The 15,412-nt window shown below is 42.1% G+C and overlaps 3 protein-coding genes and 1 long non-coding RNA gene across 4 annotated transcripts; 1 reads left to right on the top strand and 3 right to left on the bottom strand.

Annotated features, from left to right (window-relative positions):
* The first annotated feature begins 1,057 nt into the window (after positions 1-1,057).
* On the top strand, positions 1,058-3,044 carry LOC133168317 (uncharacterized). Its single transcript, XR_009718185.1, has 3 exons — positions 1,058-1,339; positions 1,414-1,436; positions 1,736-3,044. It is a non-coding gene; the product is annotated as an uncharacterized LOC133168317 (long non-coding RNA).
* On the bottom strand, positions 2,417-5,517 carry LOC133168316 (sialidase-3-like). Its single transcript, XM_061299791.1, has 4 exons — positions 5,304-5,517; positions 5,099-5,198; positions 4,733-4,967; positions 2,417-4,444 (listed from the first exon to the last, which is right to left on the bottom strand). Exons 3-4 carry the CDS (start codon positions 4,955-4,957, stop codon positions 3,449-3,451), a joined length of 1,221 nt encoding a protein of 406 aa, XP_061155775.1. The 5' UTR covers positions 4,958-4,967; positions 5,099-5,198; positions 5,304-5,517; the 3' UTR covers positions 2,417-3,448.
* A 3,102-nt stretch (positions 5,518-8,619) lies between these two features.
* Positions 8,620-11,970, bottom strand: chrdl2 (chordin-like 2). The gene is made up of 11 exons (XM_061299995.1): positions 11,766-11,970; positions 11,480-11,592; positions 11,308-11,401; positions 10,937-11,079; positions 10,613-10,706; positions 10,385-10,446; positions 10,091-10,244; positions 9,535-9,723; positions 9,290-9,463; positions 9,118-9,210; positions 8,620-9,040 (listed from the first exon to the last, which is right to left on the bottom strand). Exons 1-11 carry the CDS (start codon positions 11,830-11,832, stop codon positions 8,913-8,915), a joined length of 1,311 nt encoding a protein of 436 aa, XP_061155979.1. The 5' UTR covers positions 11,833-11,970; the 3' UTR covers positions 8,620-8,912.
* A 125-nt stretch (positions 11,971-12,095) lies between these two features.
* Positions 12,096-14,234, bottom strand: spag7 (sperm associated antigen 7). Its single transcript, XM_061299996.1, has 7 exons — positions 14,099-14,234; positions 13,691-13,758; positions 13,533-13,621; positions 13,360-13,444; positions 13,176-13,265; positions 12,918-13,074; positions 12,096-12,839 (listed from the first exon to the last, which is right to left on the bottom strand). The coding sequence occupies exons 1-7, from the start codon at positions 14,181-14,183 to the stop codon at positions 12,724-12,726; spliced, it is 690 nt and encodes a 229-aa protein (XP_061155980.1). The 5' UTR covers positions 14,184-14,234; the 3' UTR covers positions 12,096-12,723.
* Positions 14,235-15,412: the final 1,178 nt, after the last annotated feature.

The raw sequence follows: 15,412 nt of genomic DNA on the forward strand, positions 1-15,412 counted from the left end.
AATCATCTCTGGGAATTTATTTTTGCTTCCTATGATCCTGAACATGTAATAATCTCCTTTCCACACTTTTCCTTCAGTTTTCTATGAGTGACTTATGTTCCTTTTGTCATTTCCCATGATCATAACTACCATCAGGACTCTTGGGTGGCGAGTTTTATGATGACTTAGCACACAATTCAAGTGTATGTATATATGGCCGGTCCATTTGGCAGCAAGGCAAAGAGGTTCATTTAGAAGTCATGAAGGGATCACCCTCTGTTACTCTGTGACCATGTACAGTCTGACTGAGTGTTGCGTCCAGTGTACATCAACTATTCAATCCAACCTATGAAAATGTTAACTTTGCCTGCATAACTTCTATTTTATTGTCTTGCAACAAAGAGAAAGAGCGGAGAGGGGCAACAATTCATGCTGAACATGCCGAATGTAACGTGTCTGTTGCTGCGTCTAAAGGGAAAGCACATTACATGATTTAAAAAAAAAAGAAAAGTGTTTTTTGTTCTTTTTGTCTGAGTCTTTTTAACACCATCTCAGGTCAAACAGGTTTAACAGGATGGGGCAATGAAGTGTCCAGCAAAATAAGAGCAACGACTGCAGAAATATTTGTACCATCAACAGCCAACATCTGTTCCACATTAGTGAGCTTGAATATCATCAGAGCAAAGATGACAAGAGAGCGGGTGTGTTTTACAGCTACAGATTAGCATATGTGCTGAAAAATTGCGACCAAAACCACTTTGCAAAAATAATAAATAAATAAATGTGAGTCATAATGTGATTCATACAATCTGGTGAGATGCTGCTTGGCAAAAGCGATGAAAAAGAAGATAACAGAAAAATCCCATCTCCATTAAAGTACAGTATGTGTGCATTGGCTCTGCAAAATGTCCTTAATAATTTCCTCCATCTTCATTATCTCTGCGATATGGGAGGCCAAATTATATGTGTCTTCTAAAATATCTTCAAATGGTTGATTTTTTTTTTTAGCATACTCTCACGAACCATGTGCAACACGTAAAGGGATGTGGGAGACTGGAACAAAAGAAAAAAAAGAGAGCAAACTGCAGACAGGACGTAGAGCTGACATGGTCAGGGACAGGCGGAGGAGTCAGCCCGGCCAGCGTTCAGGAGTTAACAAAAATCTCGGTCGGCAACAGGAGTCAGAACTGGTAATAGGAAGAGAGCAGAACCATGTAGCAAAGTAACAAGTATCAAGCCGGACGAGGGACAACAAGTGACGGAAATGCAGGGTTAATGATCTGGGAGCAGGTGTGGCAATCTGTTGATCACTGCATAACAAGACGGGAGGGGAAAGAGCAGGGAAAGAGAACTGTCCGAGGTACTAATGGTGCAGACACGTGACACATTCATTTGATACATTTGCTTTTCACTGTTTTTTTTTTTTGTCTACAGAATGAAATTGGACAAGGCACAAGGTATGTTAATTTTTAAAAAAAAACTATGTATAGTAAGTTTATTTTTAATTATCATGTATAGTGAGGCTCTTTTTTTCACTTAAAAAATGATCATGTAGAGTAAGACTTTTTTAATGACCATGTATAGTAAGGCTTTTTTTTTTTTCATAAAAATGCCCATGTATAGTAAGCCTTTTTTTATTCAGGCCTTTTTTTTTTCCATGAAAAAAATGACCCAGTGGTTTCCATGTGGTTTCAATAGTGCTTATTGATTCACAGAGACAAATAAAGACTAACATTGTAAATGGATTTGTTTGCAGGGACACACCCTAAGGGAGTTATTTCCAGTTCAACAACTTTGTGCTGATGTGCTTAAAAAGGGAAGTCCAAAGTTGTGTAACGAGTCTTGCACACATACTCATAGAAATGCTTTCGACTTTTACCTTCGACATGTGAATTTATATTTGACGTTATGAGATTAGATTGTAAATTGCATAGCAATATATGTTCAATTATAGACCTCTGAGAGTTTAAGAAACAGATGATTCCATTATCATTTTTATTTTACACAAAAAAATGCCATGCATCTTTTGTCACATTCTACAAGTCAACAAAAACACACTGACACTAGTAAAGAAACATGAACATTTGGCAAAGTGGCCTAAAATGACTTGGTGTGTACATTTTGGAGGGAGGCGGGGCGTATAATCAGACAAAAGTCATCATTCGACAACCATCCGGAACTTGACAAGAATTTTGTAAGTTTTGTATCTAGATTTCTAACTTTTTGTGGACTATGCTGGTTTTGGCTATGTAGGCAGTGACACTGATTTTGCTGAAAAGTCCAATGGTTATATAAAGTCATATTGATTATACATGAAGATATACAGTAGAATTTGTGTGTTATTTTGAATTAAATTCCTGTGAGGTCATTGACTCTCAATCAGTAAATTGTACACAATAGTCACAGTTCTTGTATCCTGAAAACATACATGGAGCGGTAAATCGTAAAATTCTTTATTCATTTTGCTTCAAATGAGCAAATGTAGAGAGAAAAAAAAAATCATCTCGTTGGTTATATTTGGCACAGTTTGGATGTGGCAAATTGCTTCTACCCCCCTTGGATATAGGCTGTATGACACGAGAAGGCATTTGTGAATTGCAGTACAGTACAATGAAATAAAAGGAAAGCTGGGTTGTGGAAGAAATGCTACACTCCTTGTTTGAAGGAAAATAAAAAGAGGTAGGAAAAATCCACAAAATGTAGACAGTTTTGTCAGACGCGGGAAGCGGTAAGGAACACTTGTCAAGCATGCGACGCACTCACGCACGCACGCACAGACACAAAGCCTGCTAACGGCAGAGCAGCATGCGTAAAATCAGCCCACAAAACAGTTTTGTTCCTTAAATAGCTTATGTCCTCAAATAGTGGCCGCCACTCTAATAGACGTGCCTAGATTGGTCGCGGAGTAGATCAAACTCTTGAACAAATGAAGATATGATGAATCTAAAAATATACAGTGTCATGGTTTCATTTTTTTTGTCAAGTCACATGCAGTCACAAGAAAAGTTGCAATGACTCATAATCACCATCTCGGTTTACGCCTTCAGAAAGCGAAACCTACTTCAACTGCCTTACTGATAGGGACTAACAATAAAAATAAAAGCACGAAAAAATAAAATGCTGAGGCATCAAAGTTACACATTCTTTTCCCACTTTAAACAACAAGTAAGAATTCTCCCTGGACAAGACAACACTGAATACAGCTCCAATTTGACACAAGCTTCTGTAAAAATAAAGCCCTCCTCTTGAATACACGCTGATTACAAATTTGCACCCCAGCCACTATTTGAGGAAATACAGTAGCACATTGGACTTATGTACAATGTCATGTAAGTAAGTAAACATCAGACCACATGACTTCTGCATGCATGCGCACTTCCACAAAGAGGGACACAAGTAAACACAGAGCAATGTTAGCATAGCATTGTTCATGCTTGGATGTGAAGCTTGCAGAAGCGACAGGGCTCATTTAGCACGTTTTCCTGTTTGTCTGCATGACCTCTTTGAGCGTGAACGACATGAACGCAATCTGCTCGAGTTCGCTTTCTTTGCCGCATTCCAGCAGGCACGAGAATTGATCGTTATCCCGGTTGTAGGACAGGTCTGAGTAGCCGCTGGGCCCGCTGTGGATGATCTGGGGCCGGTCCCACCCTCGCGAGTGAAGGGGTGAGCGGTTCAAGTACACGCCCATGTCTCGCCGGCTGTGCTTGTTGGTCGGGTGCATAAAGAGGAGCCAGGTTTGAGTGTCGGGAGACAGAGGGGACGTGTCGCACGTCTTGTTCTCGGCGTCCTCGCTGGGGATGAACTCTGGCGCGGGGAAGCCGATGACGCTCCCCTGACAGCCATTGGGTTGTTCTACCAGCTCTCGGGCCGTGCGGGGTTTGTCGAAGCAGACGCCGCTGTTTTCGCTCAGCGCCTCGCATCTGTGGCCGCGAAATTTGCGGGCGTTGCAGTACAAGTGACTCCGGCCCTCGTGATCAATGATCTCCGCCATCTCGCACTCACACGACTTCTTGAGGAGCATCTTGCCTATGTGCCACGTCTTGCCCAAGTCCGCGCTGTACACCGTCAGCGCACGAGGGTAAACCGTGCGAGGAACAGGAAAGGAGAAGCACTTATATGGGATGTAATAGGCATAGGCCGGGATAATCAACCTCCCGTTCTCCAGCTGGACCCCGTGACCCGGACCCACGGCAAATGTAGCCCACTTACGAATAGTTTGTCCAATTACGCTTTCCGTTACGTCGTTCGCCTCGCTCCATGTATGGCCGTCGTCGCCGCTGCTGACGTAGCAAAGACGTGTCTTGTTTTTACCTGTGATGATCTGCCTGTGCTCAGAGGTGTTGCCAAGGATGCAGACGAAGAATAAAAACAGAGTGCTGGTGTTTTTTTCAAAAACGGGGCAGGGGTTCATGGTGCGGTGGTCCGGCAGGCATGCTGTTGACAACTCCTCGCTCGACAGCCACTGGAAGATAGCGGTAAAATTAGTGGACTCTTCATTAAGTACACCAGCACAACCAAATACTGTTTACTAAATCAGCTGCCTTGAAAGATAATCATTCTCAGTTTGGACCTTGAACTTTGCCCATAAACACTTCAATGATGTTAAAGTATAATAAAATCATATAAAGTGCAATAGTTAAAATGTCCCCTATGCTATTTCCAGGTCACAAGACACAATCCATTTTAATGCTCCGAATTGAATTGACACAACCATTGCGAGTTGCCTATATTGGTCATTTTTATTTCCTACCTGAACGGATCCGTCATCACTCTGCACCCCTCTTCTCATAACCAGAAGTTTGGCATCACAGTCACGAGAAGAGGTCCTCTTTTCTGCAAAAGCAAGAAAGGTGCGACTGTGCCTCAGGTAGATGAGAGCGGGGATTCTGTACGTGATGCCACTTGGCTCCCTTTCAAATAAAGTTGTTTTTGGTGGCTCCTCTCCGCCGTCGCTCTTTGATGGCGTGTTCCCCATGATGATGCTCCTGTGCAGCACGTTTATTATCAAGTCACAACATCTTGGTTGCACACGTACTAAAGCAGACTCATAGGGAAGAAGAGTTCACACTCACACACATCACATCGTTGTGCAATACGGCACGGGAAAAGTCCTTACCGTCACTTGTCACACTTCACATTTGTCACCTTGAGCTGATCGACACACTGTCTCATTTCATGAAGTGGAGCAAAGAGCTCCAGCGATGCTGACACTGAAGCTGAGGGACGAACGAAAAAGAGGAAGACGAGGAAAGGAGAATTACTTCCTCGACACTTCCGTGTTCGCTTGAGAGCCGCTAACCCAAACCTGCGTCTGGTTTTACCTCACGAGGCACCATAATTGTTATTGACTCGTCGTTTTCTGCGTACTTGTAGATAATATCCATCGAGACGATGGATCCCATTCGAAAATATAAATTAAAACAAATAAAGTCCCTGCACGTCGAGAAGCCATTGTGGCACATGCGCAGTATGACGTCCTCGAAAAGCATTCGAAGCGATAATGTTGTAAAGCATTAGAAATTTTACTCCTATCAGAAAATATATTACTGTATCAGAAGTCCAGGTTGTATGATTATTTTCTTATTAATAAATATATAAATTGACAAAAAAATGCTGACTTCTCGCTTCCGCGTTTGCCAATAAACTCTTTATCGCCACCGATTGGACAGGAGGTATTATTGCTGACTTGCTGTTGCGAGGAGATGGCAACTAGTACATGAAGAGAGAGAGAGAGAGAGAGGGGGGGGGGGGAACTCGAATATCATTGCATTTTTCTTCCAGGGTTAGCATGGACTCGGTAATTCCAGCAATTTTTCCCAGCACGATCATTTTAAAATAAGATGAGTAGACTATTGGCTCTGGAAGAAAGAGAATACTGTAACCTATTTTGGACCACACTCGAGATCCTCGAAAGTAATTAACAGTTAACGAAGTAGTGCTGAGTTGTGCTGTTTTATATGTCAATGTCAACATCATGAACAGGAACTCAATGCTTTGAGAGTGGGGCTGCTTTATATTGGATATGAAGATGCAGTTTTGCAATCTTCAAATTGGCCAGCAGGTGGTGCACATTTGTCAACGTAAAAATGATCTACACTCATAAATGTATTTGTCGATTATTTTTATGGCAGTGTTCTGTACAGGCGCTCTTGGAGACAGAATTCCGTTTAACTCCGTGGAGGTCCTGATGATTGATGATGACAAACTTTCCACTGACGTTTTTAAAAGCTTCTCTAGTCTTAAGAGGTCACAATGTGTTGGTTTTGTAATGTCACTGCTTCTACGGTATTTCAACATTACAATATTTTTTTTCTTTAAATCTAAAATCAAATAAAACGTGGACTCATAATTAAGAGAGCACACTTGTGATTAATATAGTTTGTTTTAAGTCTATACATGTTTCTCTTACAATCTTCATACCTTTCAAAATTATACACATTGAACGACCTAAAAAGAATCTTTGCTCTCTGACAATACAATACAGTAGGGTAGTAGGTCTAAGTGGTTACATACACTGCCTCGACGATACAAATGATTCTTTGTTGATCGGGGCAAATGACATTCCTAAAGACCACGGTGAAATTTCCAAGAGACATGAGGATGGGGCTGTGCCTGAGAGATTCTCTCACTGCACAAAGAAGATGCAGGCTAAATCAAATCCTGATGTGGCGCAGGCCAATGGTGAAGACTTGTGGCTATTTTTATTCGGCAGAATTTCTTCCAGGCCTAAAAACGCTTTGGCTGCACAATGGCCCCATGGTGAAGAGGAATGCCCATATTCTTTTTAACAGGAATTCGAGCAGCTGCTCAGATGCTGCAGAACACATTGAAGAATCTTAATATTTACAGAGGCTCCAAAGCAACACTTGATAGCATCCAGACGCCGTGCAAAGACTGAAATTGGTTTGGCTGCACTACACACAAACCCTGTATGCTTTATATTATAATCTGGAGATTTACAATGGGAACAAAAAGTTTTTTCGCACAAATTAAGGATCAAACACTGTTGAGATAAAAACAATCTACTGAAATGGTTCTTGAGCTGATTAAGGAAGTGAAAGTACAACATTAAATGACAACGCACAGTTCACACTCACTATTTTTATACATGCAAGTTTTAGCATTTTTTTTCTACTCAGGCAGTTTGCTATGTGGCACTTGTGTGACGCAGACAGAACACAAGGAGGCGCTTATGCTGCTGAGGGACTTGGAGACAAAATACAAGCGCCCTAGGAAAGCAATGGAACACAGTCAATGCTGAGAAGCCAAAGCGTTGGTTGAGTTGCATCCAAGGAGAAAATAAGTAAAAACATTTCATGACTCGTGTGTGGATCTTTGTTATTATTATCTGACTATCAAAGTGAAGGTCATCCACTGGAGCTTGGCTAACAAGGGGGTCGACACCAAATCTGGCTGCGACCAAATGGGACCTCATCAACACTGCTCATTAATCAAGTGCCAAATGAGCTCGCGTCTTCAGACTGGCGCCGTTCATGCTTTCCTTTGATGGAACACACTCATGTGGAAGGTTCAGATTTGAATATGAGGGCAGATAGATCAAAACCACTGAAATGTGGCTGGCTTTACTGATCAAGAGGAGCATAGTGTTCATGACATTTATGCTGTTATTGTTCATGATTCCTTGGCATGACTCACACTTGGGAGTGAAAAATAACAGGGCCCTCGGCCTATCTCTGAAGTATTTGTCATGAAGCATAAACACGACAGAGTGCATGAATCAGCTAGGAAAGCAAACACGCCTCTATGGCTTGATTACGTTTTAATACAATTTGCCGCGATGCCTTCGGTCTTTCTCTTCTTTTTGAAGATAAATGTAAAGTGAGCTAGCTTGGCTCAACGTAGCATGGAAAGCGGTAGAGTTGAACTCTATTCCAGCCAATGGAGACTTTAATCGGATATATTTTCACAGCTCAAACACGTATGAAGGTTTCATAAGAAAGTGGAGGAGATGATTGACACAAATATTGGGACAGCTGTCCATCACACTTGAGAACTGAAGCGGTTTCGCAGCTCTTTTGGGAAAGATCTTTCAAGACGTTAGACTGTGGGCATACTATCATGACGAGTGATCGTATTAAGACGATGGTTCCAATTGAAGTGGTGACCCCGATTGTCAAATGCACCTCACTTCTCACTCACTCTGTCCTGCACAGCGGCAGAGCTAATGTGTGATTTACACCCACTGACTGCCCCCAGCTGCTACAATTTGCAGAGCCAAGAGAGCAAGCATGCCTAGCTCAACAAGTGTGTGTGACAAATTTGAACCTTGAGTAAAATAAACAACGTGCTTCTCACACTAGATGGGCAGACAGAAGCGTATCAATGTGAACGGAGACAGACTGTGCAAGCTGTCGGGTTCAGAGGCTTGCGCAAACATTTTTGTGTGAGTAATGAAGGCATGCAAATTGGAAATACCTCCTGGAGTGTGAGAGGGAGCGAGCAATCTGCCGCCAAAAGTGTGAAAAAAGTACAATGAGTCATTGTTGGAGGGGAGGGGGCACACGAGGAGTTCAGAGAGGAGCAATATTATTCTGGAGCCTTCTGGCAGCTCTCACTTAATCATGGCAAACAAAGATAACTTGATACCTGTTGATCAAACAGGCTTGAGGTTAGAGATAAGATTGATTATTTTTTTTTATTTTTACAAACAAACAAAAGAATCTTCAATTTTTTCGAAGAGAAGTACATTTTCTGTGAAGTTTCCCCCTGCCGGCCAGTAAGAGCAGTCTACTAACGACAAAACTTTACATTATGTAAGAAAATGTCTTATTTACAATAAATATGTACATTAAAAATAATAATTGTACATACCAAGTCGCTTGTGTCCTTATCAGGGAATAACAAATGGTTTCCATGCAGTTGAAGCATGCGTTACCCCAAAAGTGTCCAGTCACAATATCAAAATGGAGTTAAGGGGAGCACAGGCCTTCGACCTGCTTGGGATTGAGGAAGGTCATCATCTCCCGGATGCCATCTTCACAAATGGTGGCGCTTTGATCCAGTTTGCTCACTCCCTCTTTAAATTTGCCCCACATCTCTGGAAAACAAATCCAACGAGAGTCAGCGACATTTACCTATGCGATTGTGAATGGACAGAAACACTGTTGAAGTCACCTTCATCAACTGTTGTCAGTAATGTGTAATTTTCTGGATGGTCCCCAAGATCTGTCCTTTGAACATCTCCAATTTCCATCAGTTGTAGAATACCTGTATGAAAGAAGATAGTCATTTACACATCAGAACCATTTTTTTTTTGTGGAGGGGGGGGCAAAAATATGAGATGTACCATCTACGATCTTCCACACTTGCACCTCCACCTCAGCAGCATCTGCTCTTTCAATAGCCATCATCCGAACTGTGCTGGGAGAGTCGACTTTCAAAGCTGATTCCACTTTATAAACCAAAAGTTTGTTTTTATAGCCTGAGTAACACTGAGTCTGGTTACTTGCAACTTTATGTTCTAGATGGAAACACAAGTGGAGAATGTGGATTAGTTTCAACAGCTATACAAGAAAACGCGTGTTTGGCTACCTGGGCACGTCTTGCAGCACTTTCCCAGCGACTTGACCGGATGTTGGCACGCATACTGGCTGGGACACGTGATGCGTTCACACTCCTGAAGGCCGTCTCTACAAGAGCACACGATGCATTCCAGAACCTTGCCCAAAACCGGGTGCCACATGTCTCCATGCGAGTAGGTCTTGCCGTTGTATAAACATGCTGATGAGAGAGACGGGCAAAAATAATGGAAATGGTTGGTATACGACTGGAGGGGAAAAATGGTTGAAAAAAATAAAAAGCTCTTTGAGAAACACAAACCTCTGCATTCGGGGAAAGGGGGCATTTCTCCACCAGATGGCGCTGCGATACTTTCTTTCAAATATTCATTTTATATGTAATACAGAATCATAAATATGTGTATAAAATAAACTTGATGCCATGAGTTGTTGTCTAAGCATCTGAGTGAATGTGCTCAAACTGTTATAATTTTTTTTGATCGCTCTACCCCTCCCTTCACATGAAATGGACTATTCCATCTTACAGCGCGTTTTGGATTCGGGAACACGGTTGCATTTACATAGCAAACCTTTCTGATGTTTCCTCTGCAACAAAATCTTCACAGTGGTCTCCGAAGCGCCTCTGAGGTTAAGTTTATTGAGGCTCAGGTGTCTGGGAGAAGACCGGACTCGGGGAGACCGTGTTCTAACTGGCTCGCCAGAACACTGGTCCACTGAATGTCTCTTTAACAAACACACATACAGAACACATACTTGAGTAATGCAAATGTTTTGAGACCAAAAGATAAAAAAAAATATGTCAAGGATATGTACAGTAATGCATGTAAAATGAGTATTTGGAATTTATTTGTGAAATAACACACCACGCCTCTGTTCAGCTGCTGGTTTCCATCCTCTGCTGATGATGAGCCACTAGTGCTGGAGTCTAAAGTAAACAATGAGTGAATTTGAATATCAATGTGATTGCACAACATGAAACATCAATCAAATATTAGGATTGTGGTAGCGCTTAATTCAGTCCCTGACCAAAATACTCCAGTCCAAGTTGAGAAGAGATATGTTTCTTTAATAGCTGGAATAAATTGGACTACCTTTACACACCAAACAGCAGGAGTCGGCAAGTGTGACCGGGGAGGAGCAACTGATTGGTTGGCAGGTTTTAAAAGCGCAGAAGATGTTTCCATTCTGAGTGGGGGAAAAAGTCAGAGGTATTTGTAGTTCCATAAGCTAATGAAAAAGAGCTTTTATGATGTATTTTCATTTGGAATAAGGGACAATTATACAAATTCTAGTACTGTAAAGCTAATTAGAGACAATACACACTGTACTGGTTACCGGGCAACCACATGACCTGTCGACATGGCACACTTTCACCATTTACTGTGTCAAAATGGAAATGAAATGGTGTGACTCACAGAGCACGAGCACATGGCACACTGGTTGCTTGGCTTGGCTGGTAAATTACGTTTGATGAAGGTCTCGCCTGGTTGATAGACACTTCCATTATATCTGCACAACTTCACAGGAGCTCTTAGACCAGCTGGGATCTTGGGCTCGTCTAAGAAAACAAAGTATCATCTTGTATTGTGTGGCTCAACTAAACCAAGGCACAACTGTAGTAATGGTCCTTCTTTGTAGAGGATAAAGAATATATGCCTGTGAGTATTGTTAAAGGTCTCTACAGTCTACATGGGTTGCTCCACTATTTGTGTTCAAATATCCTATACAAAACATGCCCCCCCATTCCAAAATCTCATCTGCTCCCCTGGGAAACAGTGACGTATACCTGAGCATCGTGGACAACACTGCTGTGGGTCGACTACTTGCTTGCCACACGACAAAGGAGGACACTTAATTTTACTGCATTTTACATGGCCTTTCTGAAACAAACCACATTATATTTGTCACAAAACCTGTAATTATATCCTTGTTTGGATTGAAATGTGAAAAAAGGTTACCTCAGTGCAGGAGCAGCGCATGCACATAATGAGTCCAAAGGGCTCCAAAAAAGGATGCCAACTGTCTCCTGGCTTGAATGTCTTGTCTTTAAATGTGCACAGCACGCCTGAGCCTGCATTATTGGTTAAAAGAAAACAGGATGAGCAGATCGTGTGCGAAAGAATAAAACTTTTACAGAAAATATCCAGCTGAATGCAATCTTGAAGAAGAGCGAGATGATCTTTTCCCACCCTGACAGACAAATGTCCTTGTTGAAAGACTACGCGCGTGGCCGAGATGTTTTACCTTTGCGGCCTCTCAGCTGAGCATCTGCACACCAAACGAGCATCAAAGAGACCAACAAGCACTTCATTTTTTCAACCCCAACTCCAACGTGATACGCTCCGAGAGGTTTACGCAGTACAATACTATGTATGTTTCTACACGAGTCAAAATGCACGGCAGCGGGAGGAAAGTTTTGTTCGGTTGAGCGATGGCGCCTCCTGCAGGATAAATAACATCATGACATGCGATCACATACAATAAATTGATTTGTTGTTATAAGGATGTCTTGTAAATTGGATTTTAAAATAAAACGGTCAATTTTTGGCTTTTTAAGAATAAGTTCATGAAGTCTTTTTCACTTTATACGTTTTATACACATGAGATAAAACAGCGTTTTAAAAACAAACCAAGACACCTTTGTCAGAAAAGAATAACACCAAAAAAGGACTTTAAATAAAACATGACAATGCATGTTTCTGCTCTTAACTCATTGTACGCATTGACCTGACATTTTAGAGTGACGACTGATCACAGATAAGAAAAAACGATGCTTAAAACATATACATTTGTATTTCTTAAAGAGATTTTTTTAGCCTGGTTTGATCTCATCCATTGAAAGATGACGACTTTTAAAAATGGTAATTGGGCGACAATATCAATGCCATACCCAATAAACCTTGGAAGTGTGATCTCAACACTTTCAATAGTAATACTACGCAAGAATCTAAGTCAGTATTGGAGAGTACACTTGGAGCATCCTATTTTTAACACAAGCATGTTTCCTTACTCATACTGTCAATGGCTCAAATATGACTGAGAAGTTATTAGCTGACACAAAGAACTCAGAAATCCTGAGTCTCTCGTGTACAATCGGGATCTGAGTAGACCGTCCACCTGCCATGTATAAAGTCTGAAGTAGAGAATCTTGCATTTCTAGTCAGGGACCACATTGCACGTCCACATGGTCTCACAAAGCCACTCAGAAAGTGCTGCTGTGTGCGTTTGTGTCGTTTTCTAACTTCTGCCGCTTCTTTGCTCGGATGGCGTTCATGGCCTCTTCTATGGAGCGGGTGTCCCTCTTGTTGGCAACCGGCACTGGGGAAGAGGTAAATGAGAGGGAGATGATGTCAAAGGAGAGCTTTCGTGTACTCTACCGCATTCAAATACACTCACCACATCCATATGCCTGATTGGCTTCCAGTGTATGTGCTGCATCTTTGGCTGCAGAGGTGCCAATCAGGTGGCTGTACTTGTCCCTGTAGTTGGAATTTGGACACACCTCCGACTTGTCGCTCTGCCGGGATGCTGCTTCTTCCAGAGCTGCCTGCTCCTACAGTAATCAGGAAAAAAGGTTAAAGAGCGCAGTGACCACATCATAAACTGATGTGCTGGAGCCCAATAGGCTAAAAAGTACCTAATTTCCAGTCTTACTTTCAATCTGCGTCGTTGCTCCGCTATCTGAGGATTCCACTCTTCTCCTTTGCGATAAGCCTCCAGCTCCTCGTCAGATGGAGCAAACTCCTACGAGAAAAGTAGAAGTTCATCACACCTCCTCGTATTTATTTCCGTATATATATATATCCATTGGACAAAAAGAAAAATAATCTTTTCCAACCTTCTTGAACAGCATGACATAACGGCTCTCTTCATCCTCCCCGAAAGAAAAAGAAGTCAGACCAGCCACTTCAGCGACATCATGCCTATGAGCAGATCAATTATTGTTGTTTATTTACATTGCTTTAAAAAAGTCATTTTACCTGGATAACTCCAATAATGAATTAACCTTACAATATACTTCGCTCAATCTTGCCCATTGGGTTGTATTTTCGTTTCTGTTGTATACTGTCTTGGATGAAATCTGACACTTCTTTCTCCATCTAAACAGTGAAAAAAAACATTTTAGAGTCACTTTGCATGCAAGTAAAATGTCAAAAGTAGTATCACACCTTTTTCCTGAACGCTGCTTTCTTTCTTTTTTCCTCTTCTTCCATCTTCTTGAGCCTTGCTGCTTGCTCTGCAAACGTATCGGAAGTTCAGACCTCAGGACCTCACGTGACGTCATAATTTTAATGTACGGACCAACCGCAACTGAATCAAATGCGTCCGCAAACAACATTGGGCACGCACACGGCACGTGTTGAGCTCAAAGAAACAGTGGAACGTGAAAACAAACATGAGCTCGTGGGCGCTGTCTTTAGCAAAGGCGATACTATTTCCCTACGATCTAATGGATGGCCAAACAGCACCAGAAATAATCTGTGTCTCGTTTGCCCTTTCCGTATTATTTTCAGTCAGATATCATATTGCTTTACACCGCAGATTGTTTTATTACAATGCCCATTATATAGTAATACCTCGAGCCTTTCGTCGGCTTTCCTGATCGCCGACAGTTGGAGGTTTTTCCATCGAGTTTAATATTGAACCTAGCAGATCCGCCATCTTGACTTACTAGCGAAAACAACGTCTACGCATGCGCAGCTAATACGTTCTTCTTCGACGCCTTTCAAATAGATATATAAAATGCATAGTGCCCCAAGTGGGAAAATTGCGAAATTCACAGAACGCCAGCCTTCATACCGCAATAACTATGACAATCCAGATAACTCTGAAATGCCAATACAACTTGAGTGCTCATCCTCATCAATTTTCAATTAAAATAAATTTTGATCGATTAATCATAGCGTCATACAGGGCAAAGAATAAACAAGCGGTTTGAACCCACTTTGAAACACTCACTAGGGGGCATGCTGCACAAGCACCTGTGCAGCTGCACGTGTTCATGCCTTGTAGTCTTATTGTCTGGATGACAATTCACCCTGCGTCATGGCAGCACCATGTTTTGTATAGTTTGATTGTGGTTTCTCAGCATCAGCAATAACCTACTAACTACTGCTGCATTCAGATGCGGGCAGAGCAGTCGGCGGACAGAGGGCAACCCTAACATGAGGCAGGGTGCACTGTCTTTTAAACTATATCACTCCCCTCTTTGAAAAAAATAAATAAACATTGAATACTTGTACATAATGTGTCCTGTCAATGGGGCCACACAGGTTGACTAAACTGGATCAGCTGGCAGCCGTGACCGTCACTTCTCAGACTCCCTTCATTCAAAGACACTTTGTTATTGGGATTTGGACAGGGCCCGGCCGACTCCACCCCCATGATTGAAATACTGTATAAATGCAGCAGCAGTGTGTCCACAGCAGTCTGAAAGCTTATTGGTGCCCAAACATGAAGGTGCTCCCTGCGCTCCTTGTGCTTCTTCTGCTCTTTGCCGTCGGGGAGGGTAAGCGATGGATCTAACAAGGGAAGCGTTGTATCTAATACTGTAATAATAATATCAGACATATTTTACTATCTCCAGGCAGTGATCCAGAACCACAGTACTGGACTTGTGGGCATAGAGGACTCTGCAGACGGTTCTGCTATGCTCAGGAGTACATGATCGGTCATCATGGCTGCCCTCGACGATACAGGTGGGCATGCACAAATCATAAAATATACATTTTACACTCACTGAAGTCAACGGTTTGAGTATAGAAGACAAATGTAAATATTTTGTCTGTCCAAGCAGAAGGAAGTGTGTTGTGATGTGTCAATGTTCACTTGCAGGTGCTGTGCCATACGCTTTTAACACTTGCCAGTCTTCAGATGGAACCTGCCAAAAG

Source organism: Syngnathus typhle, linkage group LG15 (genome assembly GCF_033458585.1).
Source record: "Syngnathus typhle isolate RoL2023-S1 ecotype Sweden linkage group LG15, RoL_Styp_1.0, whole genome shotgun sequence".
Lineage (NCBI taxonomy): Eukaryota > Metazoa > Chordata > Actinopteri > Syngnathiformes > Syngnathidae > Syngnathus > Syngnathus typhle.

Excerpts from the sequence above, each read along its gene's own strand:
- spag7 (XM_061299996.1), bottom strand. The coding sequence starts at position 14,183 with ATGGCGGATCTGCTAGGTTCAATATTAAACTCGATGGAAAAACCTCCA. Across the intron at positions 13,759-14,098 it reads AAGCCGACGAAAGGCTCGAG|AGCAAGCAGCAAGGCTCAAG; the intron begins GTATTACTATAT and ends ATACGTTTGCAG. Across the intron at positions 12,840-12,917 it reads CAATCAGGCATATGGATGTG|TGCCGGTTGCCAACAAGAGG; the intron begins GTGAGTGTATTT and ends CCTCTTCCCCAG.
- chrdl2 (XM_061299995.1), bottom strand. The coding sequence starts at position 11,832 with ATGAAGTGCTTGTTGGTCTCTTTGATGCTCGTTTGGTGTGCAGATGCT. Across the intron at positions 11,402-11,479 it reads TGCGCTGCTCCTGCACTGAG|AAAGGCCATGTAAAATGCAG; the intron begins GTAACCTTTTTT and ends GGTTTGTTTCAG. Across the intron at positions 9,041-9,117 it reads ACTGACAACAGTTGATGAAG|AGATGTGGGGCAAATTTAAA; the intron begins GTGACTTCAACA and ends TTTGTTTTCCAG.
- LOC133168316 (XM_061299791.1), bottom strand. The coding sequence starts at position 4,957 with ATGGGGAACACGCCATCAAAGAGCGACGGCGGAGAGGAGCCACCAAAA. Across the intron at positions 4,445-4,732 it reads GTGATGACGGATCCGTTCAG|TGGCTGTCGAGCGAGGAGTT; the intron begins GTAGGAAATAAA and ends GCTATCTTCCAG.